This window comes from Monoraphidium neglectum (genome assembly GCF_000611645.1).
Source record: "Monoraphidium neglectum strain SAG 48.87 unplaced genomic scaffold scaffold00522, whole genome shotgun sequence".
NCBI lineage: Eukaryota > Viridiplantae > Chlorophyta > Chlorophyceae > Sphaeropleales > Selenastraceae > Monoraphidium > Monoraphidium neglectum.
In genome coordinates, this window is record NW_014013106.1 from 15,032 (window position 1) to 25,895 (window position 10,864).

General features: G+C 64.1%; 2 protein-coding genes across 2 annotated transcripts; both read left to right on the forward strand.

Moving 5' to 3' along the window:
* Positions 1-333: 333 nt before the first annotated feature.
* On the forward strand, positions 334-6,287 carry MNEG_3944 (hypothetical protein; the record flags this gene model as incomplete). The annotated part of the gene is made up of 11 exons (XM_014047579.1): positions 334-539; positions 765-1,897; positions 2,486-2,588; positions 2,744-2,866; positions 3,153-3,279; positions 3,559-3,765; positions 3,988-4,155; positions 4,454-4,534; positions 4,814-4,953; positions 5,164-5,216; positions 5,542-6,287. 11 exons carry the CDS (start codon positions 334-336, stop codon positions 6,285-6,287), a joined length of 3,087 nt encoding a protein of 1,028 aa, XP_013903033.1.
* Positions 6,288-7,326: 1,039 nt separating this feature from the next.
* Positions 7,327-9,588, forward strand: MNEG_3945 (Ferredoxin; the record flags this gene model as incomplete). The annotated part of the gene is made up of 5 exons (XM_014047580.1): positions 7,327-7,536; positions 7,802-8,008; positions 8,441-8,583; positions 8,945-9,053; positions 9,370-9,588. The coding sequence occupies 5 exons, from the start codon at positions 7,327-7,329 to the stop codon at positions 9,586-9,588; spliced, it is 888 nt and encodes a 295-aa protein (XP_013903034.1).
* Between the last annotated feature and the right edge of the window lie 1,276 nt (positions 9,589-10,864).

Below are 10,864 nucleotides of genomic sequence, written 5' to 3' on the forward strand. Positions count from 1 at the left end.
AAGCGGCTGTCGGTCGAGCCGGTGTGGCACGTCTTCCGACCCGGCCTTCTGGACTCTGCATCAGACTCAGATTCTGGATCAGACATTGAGGAATGGCCGCCTTCGGAGCTGGAGGGAAGGCCAACAGCAGCGACGGCGGCGGCTGCAAAGGATGGGGCAGAGGGCGGATGCAAGCAGCTCAAGCCACGGGCCGGCGTCTGCGCAGCGCTCGCCGCTCTGACAGGCCTGACCGAGCTCCGCTTTGACGTCTGCGGGCAAGGATGGGACTGGGAGGTGGGGGCAAACCCTTCCCGCGCGCCGAGCAGCATAGCGCACGCGAACGCCCTCTGCGGAATGCTGGAGGCGCTGCCGCGGCTGCCGCGGCTTGCGGTGCTGCGGGTGCCGTTGGTTGAGGACATTACAGCGGCGCCCCTCGGCGCATGCCCGGCGCTGCGGGAGCTTGAGGTAGTGGTGCACGGCGGGCACGGCACCCTGGGGGACGCACTGCTGCGCGTGGGAGTGGCGCCGGGCGTGAGGCGGCTGCGGGGCGTCGGCGACGGGTGAGGGAGGGCGAACGGGTGGGAGGCTGTGGGCGCGCGGCAGGGGCGTAATGGGGGTCCATAATTGCGAAGATGAAGCCCATGCTGATGTCCAGGGACCGTCGAAAGCGGATGCGCGCACGTATCTTGTTGCACATGACGGACTGTTGGGCTGCATGGTGAGAAACGTCTCATGCCAAGGGTGCTGTCGCGCCGCTGCTGTCTGTGTTTGCATCTGCCGTGCAGGGGAGAAGACTGGTGTGGCTTGATGGAGATGATGGGCGACGACTGGGAGGCGATTGCCCATGCCTTTCCAGGCCTGGAATCTCTCGACCTTCCAGAATGGAGCTTATCCCTCAAAAACGACTGCGCCGCCGCGCTGCCCGCGTTGCGGAGCCTTCGCATCGCCTGCAGCCAGGACCCGCCGGGCATGCCCGCCGTCGCTTGGCTGAAGCGGGTGGCGCCAGCGCTGGAGGTGCTGCATTTGACGCACGAAGAGTATTCGGTGGGCGACGGCGCCGGCTGCTGGCAGGACCACCCTTCGCTTCGCGAGCTGGAGCTGGTGAACGTGCTTTATTACTTCAGCTCGACAACGCGATACGATGCGTCCGACCTCCGCGGCAACGCCGACTGCTGCGGCCCCTCGTTTGACGAAGACGCGGCCTGCGGCGCCGCCGTCCAGAGCCCCCCCGCGCACGGCTGCGCCCCGCCGAGGCGCGGGGCTGTGACGTACCTCGGCCCGCCGGGCGTGCGGCTGCCAGCGCTGCGGTCGCTGTGTGTGAGCCTGACGTGCGACTCGACCCCCCATCGCGCCGACCTGGCGGCCGGCCCCGCCGCCCTGCGCGGCTGGGCGGCGGCCTGGACGCACCTGCGGGCGCTGCACCTTGGCGGCGGCGCGTGGTTCGACGTCGGCGGCGCCCTGCCCGTCCTTGCAGAGCGCCTGGGGCCTCACCTGGCGCACCTCTCCCTTGACCCCTGCGCGTTCATCGCCGGCGCGTCGGACTTTGAATTGCTGCCGGACTGTCTGCGTACGTGCATGCCAAGGTTTGTGGCCCTGGAGGAGCTTGACCTGAAGCTGTGCGAATCTGCGGGTGTGATCATGTACAACAAGAATGATGCGTCCAGCCGCGAAGCCCCGCTGGCGCTGACCCCCGCCCTGCTAACGGGCCTGGCGGCGCCGCTGGCGGGCGCGCTGCGGCCGCCGCGGCTACGCAACGCGAGGCTGCGGCTGCCTTCGTTTGAGGCCGTTGATGGCGGTGGCAGCCGCCGCGGCCGTCCGGCAGGGCCCTGGGCGGAGGCGCTGGTGCGCCAGCTGACGCGGCCGGGGCTGTGCATCGAGCTTTATGCTTGCTCTGAGAAGTGGCTGATGGAGGAGCCTGGTGCTTCTGGGGATCAACGGCAGACATGCCGGCTGAAGTTTCCTTTTCCTTTTTATTGAAGCCCCTGTTTGTAATTCAGCCTCGCTCAGCAAGGGTGCGCAGCGGGCCCAAGGTTTGCTGCCAAAGTGTCCTTGTGTGCACTCCCTGCTGCCCAGCTCCCTGATTTGCTCCGCTCGTCTGGAGACCCCTGTGAACGATCCAGCATACAGCCAACGGCCAGCATCAGCGCAATGCACAGCAGGCGGTGTGCGTAGTCCAGCTCAGCCAGGGCCTGCGCAAGCTGAGCCGGGTGTGTACAGTAGCGGCCTGTGGGCGGGTACGTCATAGCCGGCAACTCAAGGGCGATTTGCACAGCTGGTATCCATCACCTGAGGTTTCGGCATATTACACTATCGCACATCGTTTCCCTTCTTGACCGGGCCATCGTTGCGTCTTGCGTGCAGTGTCTACAGCGCACCTGCGAAGAAATCGCAACGTTCGTCAGACGATGATATAAATAGGAAAATTGCTTGAAGATCAGCGGGGGGCCTCGCTGTGGTGCAACAGCGCGCGGGTGCACATCAAGGCTGCGGCGCTGCGCCGCTGCAGCAGCACGCGCCGCAGCAATGCCGCGCCTGCAGATGAAGGCATTTTTCCTCCCCAAACTGTGGTTCCGCGGTGACATGGGGCTCAGGGCAAGGCGTTACACCAGGTGCGGGCCGTTGTGGCGCTCTTCAGACCCGTGCTAGTTTCCACGGGCAGTGGCGGCGTGATGTCACACACTGCACAAGATGCACTGCTCGATCCTGCTGTTTCCCCCTGATGCGACACGCCCCTGGCCGCATGCTGCTTACGCACCGACCTCAGGGCTGTCCTTTACACGTTCAACCTGCACACGCTGGCGTTGCTGGCGCTGGCGTGCCTGTCCGTGCACGTGTGCAACCGCCTGCACTTCACGTTCAACATGGACTTTTCGCTCTGCGCCCTGGGGTGAGCTGTTGGGGCAGCCGTGCGCGGCTATCAACAGGCAGGACCTGCGCCTGGGCTGTTGCCAACGGTGTAGTAGCCGATGGCATGATCACACCTGTGGCAGGTCCACGGCGTTTGCGGCGGTACGGAATGGCCGGAGCATTTTGTGTCCTGTGCTGCGCGGCTCTGCAGCATCGCGCATTGGAATGGAATGCCCATGCCCCACACACTCACTGAGACTGCCCCCGCTGCATATGTGCTGCTCCGCGCGTTCCCTTTGCTCCTTCACCATCTTTCACAATGGCAGCTCCACGTTCCCGCTGGTTTTCGCGATCCAGTCGGCATTTGGCCGCCGCGAGCGCGCGCTGTCCACCATCGCCCAGTTCAAGGCCAGCGCGGTGGGGCTCTACTACATGCACAGGGACTGGACACAGGTTTGTGTTTGTGTGTCCCAAACGCGCAAGCGTGATGGTTGTGTCTGTGTCATTGTTTGGTGACACAGACGAGGGAGAGATTTGGTGTGGATGCGCGGCTCAGAAAAAGCAGGCCGGCAGCAGCCGTGCAGGCATCAGCAGCGCGCTGAAGCCTTGCCCAGCAGGAAAGTTCTTGTGCAGACTGAGAAAGCAGCATTTGTACTTGCTGTATACCACATCTGTATATGGCCTCCGCCATTCATGTAGTGTCAAGTACGGTATCCCCACCCATGCACCCAGGACTGCGACTACCCGGCCTCTATGGGAAACAACTTCACGCCCGCCGCCCGCGCCTGCCGCCTGCTGCTGGCCGACCTGTGCCGCGCCGTGCGCGAGTTCCTCACCGCCCACTCCCACTACGAGTCCTCCGCGGAGGCGCGATTCGACGCGGCGCGGCGTCAGGAGGGCGAGTTCGGGTACGACGGCTCTATTGGAGCGGCCAGCGAGGTGGGCGCGACGCCAGAATGCCTGCCCTGCGCTTGCGTGGCCACGACCAGGATGTGTGTGTGTGTGTTTGTGCTTGCATGTGTGTGTTTGTGTGTGTTTGCAAGTGTGTGTGTTTGCATGTTGGTGTTTGCATGTTTGTATTTGTAAGCGTTTTTGGAAGTGTGAGCGTCCATGCTGTTCCCAACACGTGCGTACACCTCTACCACCCGTCGAGAGCTCCAGGTGTCGTTTGCCGAGATCGTCGCGGAGCAGCGGAGAAAGGACCCCGGCGCCGAGGCGCTGCGGCGGTGCTACGCGGCGTTCAGCCGCATGAGCGTGCTCAACGAGAAGCTGACCGTGCGGTCCGGCTACACCAGGGGCGGGGAGGGCGGCCTGAGCCGCACCAACCAGGTAAGGGGCTGCAGCACAGCGGGCCTGTCTGTCATGTTTTCCAACTTTGTGCATCAGGGCCTGCAAAACAATGGGGGTGACAAGTGAAGAGCAAATGGGACATTGAGGGCTGGATACCGGCTGTGGCGTGTTAGACAGCGCCTGGGGGGTGCAGGTTGTGGTGGAGAAAGCGGCTTTGCCCAGTACCCTGGATGGTGCTTGTCAAATCTCACCCCAACGCCACCTTCAAAGAGTCATGCCCTCGTTGCATCCCTCATCTGCATCCCCATCCCACCCCACCCCACCCACACTTCAAAAGTACCTGCGGTACATGATTGCGGGCGTGGAGGAGCTGCGCATGCTGCGCGAATACAGAACGCCCATCATGATGAGATACGCGGTGCGTACCGACGTGTGCAGCGCCCTCTGCAAGGACATGGGTGTGGGTGGGATTGGGAGCACTTTGTAAGTTGTCCTGTGGTGCAGCTGACACAAGGACCAATTGATTCTCAGGTACACTTGCCTATTTGTGTCGGGGACGCTGACAACGCATGCGCGGCGTGCAAACCGCTGCTGCCGGCAGCCACCGCTGTTGGTCCCGTCCCCTTGCGGTCCTCAAGCGTCCAGTAGTGCTCTGCGGTGACGGCTCCCAATCTCTCTCCCCCGTCAATCAAAACAGAACGGTGTGCTGGTGCACGTCTTCAGCCTGTGCCTGGGGCCGTTCTTCGCGCACTACTGCAGCACGCAGCCCAGCCCCTTGGCGCCCTGCGCCGCCGGCTACATGGTCGCGGGCGTGTACGTAGTCATCGTGATGCTGCTGTGAGTCATGCCGGGCCAGGCAGGGCTTCTGTCAGTACTTCTAGCCTGGGGTCTGGTACGTAGGCATGCAGCACCACCACCACCACCACAGGCCGGCGCAATGAGCCCTTGTCACGTGCTGCATCCACGAGCTAACAACCATGGAGTGACGCATGGGCGCCACCACTTCCCCCATCCACCCGGTGCTTCCTCCCCTCCCCCCCCCCCCAGCTACAATATCGCTGTTGATCTGGAGCAGCCGTTTGACGCCATTGGGCTCGATGGTGAGCAAGAGGGGCGTGGGGGCCGTATGATCCAGGTAGCATAGAGTGAGTCATGCTCTACACGTGGTCTCACGGTGTTGTGTCATCTGCTTGCTGACGAGTCACAATCCTCACGAGAGCTGCACGACTCTGGCACAGCACGCGCGGCGCAGACACCCATGCGAGCTGCGACAGCTGTGCTGCCTGACTGGCTGGCGCGCACAGACACACACACACACACACACACACGCACGCGCGCACACACACACACACACACACACACACACACAGACACACACGCACCCGCCCACAAATCCATCTGCCTCACTCGCGCCCGTCCTCGCAGACGTCTGGTGGACAATGGAAGAGGAGGTGGTGGAGCACACAGTGGACGCCGCATTCCTGCCCGGCACCGCCGCCCTGATGGGCACACGCCTGCCATCCATGGACGACGTGGCAGGCGCCATGCACCCCCCAGGCAGCCCCGGCGGCGGCGGGGGCGGCGGCTATGTTGCATCGCGGCTGTGGGCCGAGGCGCACGCGGCGGGGCATGGCGGCGGCGCGGGGTCGCCCGCGATGGCGGCGTCGAGAGTGGGGTCCGTGGACAAGCTGAGCTGCTTGGGCGACAAGGTGCCTGCTTGGCCGCTCAGCGGCGCTGTGGCAAGCAGCCCGCAGATCCGCGCCCACCGGCCGCCGGTACAGCAACAGCAGCAGCACACGCCGTTCAGCGGCGCCGACGGCGGCGCCGCGCCGGCGGTTTCGTCACCAAGGTTTTCGGTGCACCAGCAGCAGCGGTCGCTTGGTGGGGATGCACGGGGGATAGAGCTGTCATTTAGCGGCCCAGGCGGCTTTCAGCATGTCGTGGTCGGGCCGGCGGGCAGCATGCGGGTGCGGGGGGCGTCCCTTGGGACCGAGGAGGAAGTGGCCAAGGAGGATGCGGCAGCCGCGCAGGCCGAGGCGGATGCACAGGCGGCGGCCGAGGCCGAGGATGCGGGGCGGCCGCTCATGGGCGGCTCTGGTGGGAGTGGCAGGCCCGGGTCGTCGGCGGGCGTCAAGGCGCGCAGCTCGCTGCGCACGTCGAAGAGCGACTGAGCGCGGCCTGGGGCACGAGAGGTTGGGTTCAAATGGGGATGTGCGCACTGCCGACCGCAATGGAAGCCTGGTGCAGCACCGTTTTGCCTGATATAGTTTTCCGAGCTTTAGACGGTGTTAGTTCTGGACTGCCCAACTCTCCGTTTTTCCGTGAGCAATGCCCCCTCTCAGAAGCTCCATCCACACCACCTCCATTGTTTGCCATGCGACATATGACATGGCATACGATTTGTGTTGAGGTCAACATGCAGGAGGCCCGATTGTCACAACCCTGGCGCTGGTTGCTTGCCGATGACACCTTCCTTGATTGCATGGCGCGGTCAAAGCGCTCCCAGGACCGGGCGCGGCAGCCGCCGCGCCGTCGCGCGCGCTGCTGGCACCGTGAGGGGCCGATCTTGCAGCAGCGGTGTTGAGCGTGGATGTCACATTGGGTCGGTGATGCGGCGGGCGATGTCCCCTCCCCGCCCCTGTTGCCCCAGACATTTCAAGATGTTCAGCCCTAGTCATTCCTGGCCCCTGCCGGGTGCGATTGTTATTGCGTCAGGCTGCTCTAGTAGTGGGTCTGTAAACAAGGAGTACACTATGGTGATGCACTGACCCACTGTGATGTGCAGGATGACAGCGTTGGGCGCCTTGCCGTTCACGTGATGGCCTCAACCTGCAGGATGTAGCAGTGATGGTTGCAAGAACGGAGCTGTACGGTATAGCTGCTATGCTGCGATGCAAGTCGCAGCATAGCATGCATTGGTGGCGGCCATCTGGGCCCGGCCGCGCGATATTATTGGTTGGACGCCCGGTGGCAACGCAGGCACCCGCCCAGAGCGCGACGCGCAGCGGCAGCTCTGCAGGCGCTACGTGCGAGATGAGAATCTGGCCGACGGTGGACAATCGAAACGTGCCTTTTCCCTACCAGAAGAGCATAATTACACGTTCTGCTGTCGCGAAGTAATACGCACCCTGCGCATAGAAGCCTCCGCGTGATCGTGACCTACGTGACCTCGACACCAACCATCGTGTCGCAGCAGCCATGAGGCAGACAATGTCTTCAAAGTCTTTTGCAAGTGCTAAACAAATCGGTCTTCAGCGCCCGGTCGCTGCCAGGCGCTTGGTGGTCCGCGCAGAGGCCCCTGAGGCCCCGGTGAAGGAGCGTACGGCCGTAAAGAAGGCGGACAAGGGTCTACTTGGCGAGCTGTCTGGTTTGGGTGACGCGCTCGGGCCCATTGGGCTGACATACAGTGGCGGCATCAAGGTGCGATGTGCTGCGGTAACGCCGCGCGCGCGCACGCGCTGCGTGCGCCGCACCGTCGCCATTGCTGCCGGCGCAGCCCCCTGCTGTTTGGAAATGGCGCCGCAGCCCCATGGCGCACAGGAGCGGCCTCCATGAGGTGCCCCCGCACCAACCTCCGTCGCCGACCTTCGCCCTTGCCACGGGCTCTTGCCTCGTCCAATGGCCTCCACCCACCCACAGCTGTCATGCCAACAGACTCCCCAACCCAACCCCACCCGCCCCACAGCCCAAGGAGCACTCCAGCGTCCCCGAGGACGCGCCGGCCGCCGCCAGCGGAGCCGCCGACGAGGACAGCGGCGAGGCGTCCACCTCGGGGCGGCGCCCGCCCTCCATCTCGCGCATGACGACCGCGGAATGGCGGGCGAAGTACGAGGCGGACGGGACCGTCGACCTGTTTGTAGAGGAAGAGTTTAACTCGGGATCGCGGCTGATCGTGAGTCACGTCTGAGTCACGTGATGCGGGGGTCGCCGGCAGGCGGGGGTCGCCGGCAGGCGACCATGGGGGCTGCCTGAGTCGCGCGATAGAGGGGGTCTCGGGCAGAAGCGGCCAGTCGCGCCGAGGCGAAGACGTGACCTACAGGGTTGACGCCTGTCCTGAATTTCGCTGCGTGCCGCCGCTGTTTGATGGCGGCGAGCGCGTGGTGTGGCGTGTGTGGAGTTTGATGGGTGATGCAAAACCATGAAAGAGGGCCGAGGCTGTCCTCGACGGGTCTGCTCGCTTGCACCCCGTCCATTTACTGCGCGCGGCGCGGAGCTGGCGCATGAGCTGCTACTCGACCCTTCTAGTCCAGCAAGTGGCCCACCTCCTAGCTGCCTCCGCCCCAGCCTCACCGCTGGGTTTTTTCAACTCAAACAACATCTGCAGGGCGGCCGTGCCGTGCACTGGGGCGGCACGGCCGGCTTCCGCACCGGGGAGGGCCCGTCGGCGGGCGACGCGCCGCGCCACACGGTGGTCATCCACAACCCCCAGGCCGGGCAGACAGTGACAGTGGACGTCCCAGAGGACAGGTGCGCCCTATCGCGGATCCAGGGGCGCGGCAGAGGCGCAGCGGGGGCAGAGCAGGGTGCAGGGGATGGGGGCCGGCCGCGGCCAGCGAAAGGGGATCGACGGCCGGCTGGCCCCGCGTGTTCAGGAGCCCAGCGTGAAATGGTAATCGCGTTGGTTGCCGTCCGCGGCTCACGGATGCTGGAATGCAGCCGTTTGATGATGGAGCAGCACCTATCTCCCCCACCGTTGCGGCCGCCTTCAACCCTGAAGGGCGACCACCCTGCCGCCTCCGGCTCCTCGCCGACCCCGCCGCTATGCCGCCGTCAACCTCCCAAATCATTGAAGCCTCCCTGCCTTTCCCTGCTCTCGAAACCCCTCAAGGTACATCCTGTGGGAGGCGGAGGATGCGGGCCTGGAGCTGCCCTATGCGTGCCGCATGGGCTGCTGCACCGCCTGCGCCGTCCGCGTCAAGTCAGGGGAGCTGCGACAGGTGGGGGCCCCTGGAGGGGCGGCGGGCAGCTGTGGGGCGCCTCCAAGGCTGGGTTGCGCACTGTGCTGCAGAGCGCATGCGCAGTCAGCCTCCGTGCGCCGCTGTTCAAGGCTGCAGCAAATGCACTGGTCCTTGCCGCCCTTCGGCCGGCACTCCTGTGCCGCCGGATTGTGCTGCATGCGACCCCCTCATCCGACTGATTCCGCCCACCAGCCATTCGGTTTCACCGCATGCCGCACCGTCAACCGACACCCTTCCACCACATCTTATCCACTCAACATTCTGGTCCCGCCCTACCCCATCTCATCCTGCCCAGGTTGAGGCCCTGGGGGTCAGCCAGGAGCTGCGGGACGCCGGCTACGGCCTCATGTGCGTGGCCTACCCCGTCGGCGACTGCGAGCTCGAGGTCGCTGACGAGGACGAGGTCTACGAGCTCCAGTTCGGCCGCGCCTTCCAGGAAGCTGCGCTCGACCCCAACTCGGCGTCGGTGGAGCGCGACGATTTCGCGCTGGAGATTGCAAACATGGACGAGTGACCGGCGCCGGACGGACGGCCCCGGGGGACCTGAGGTTGCCGCCTGCGCAGTCCGCGGGGCCGCGAATTTGGAGTGATGTGCGCAGCGCCGAGGCGGCGGCAGCTCACAGGGGTTCCTGTGTGGTCGGCTGCTGGGTGGCGGGCTTGCAGGTCGTGGGTGGTGTGGCATTTGACTTTTGGAGCGATGTGAGACGACGGCCGTAACCCGCAAGTTGTGTGCTGAGATGATTTTGTGCCGCAGTGTGCGCCGTGTTGGCGGGGCAGGCTGATTTAGCTGACCAGATTCCTTCCTACTGCAATCCCGGTTCGAGCCTGTGCATGGATGTGGCCTGCTGGCCTGTTCCTGTTTGATGACCCCTTGCTGCCGCTGCAGCCATGATCGAGCCGAGCAATTGCGGCTGCGACCTCTGACAAGTGTCCCTGCAAGCCGCCGCGACGGGGCACCCTAGCGAAACGCGCCTCGCCCTGCTCGCCATTCAAGCGTGCCCCCCCCCCCAGCAGCGGACACCTCTGTAATCAGATTTCAAAATCTACAGATGCAATCAGATCCAACGCTACCAGCAACTGTACTGGTGCACTCTTCTGGGGCCAGTGCGGGGAAACCCAGCGGCAGATTATTGCACCACGCACCCATACACGCGCTAGTAGTCTCAGCGTTGGGGCTGAGGAAATGTGCCATAATTCAGCTCAACAGACCCTCTGGCGAAGCGGGAGCGACACGGTCAGCATGGAGGGTGGAGTCAATACCCGCAGCCGCCACTTGGAGACGAGCTGGGAAGCCACACACTTCAAGCATGTTGTTCAAACCACCAACTGATGCAACCGCCAAGCCGCCAAAAAGTCTTATTTATGACGTTCAGCGATGTTGACAACTGGGTGAGCATAATGCTGCTCGCGCCATTTTGCGTACTGAAACCTGCATGTAGCAGCAGTGCAGCTGCTGCCTACACACTGCACATGGCACGCTTGCCTGCTGCACTTTGGGGAGCCACACCCAAGGGTCGGGTTGTTGGAAGGGCAGGGGCGCAAGTGGTTTGTGTTCACCTGGACGGCCTATTATAATGGTGGGGGAGGTGCAGAGATAGAGTAAACTGCGTCAAATAAGCTCAACAGCTTGGCCAAATTGCGGGCGGCAGCGCTGCGGCGGTGGGCAGGGGGAAGGTTACTCAGGTAAACCCAGCGATGATATACAGGCTTGCACGCGTGGAGCGCCGCCCTTGGGCGCTTACCAACCGCTCAAGCCCCAACAGCGGGGCATCAGCCGGCTGGGCCAACAG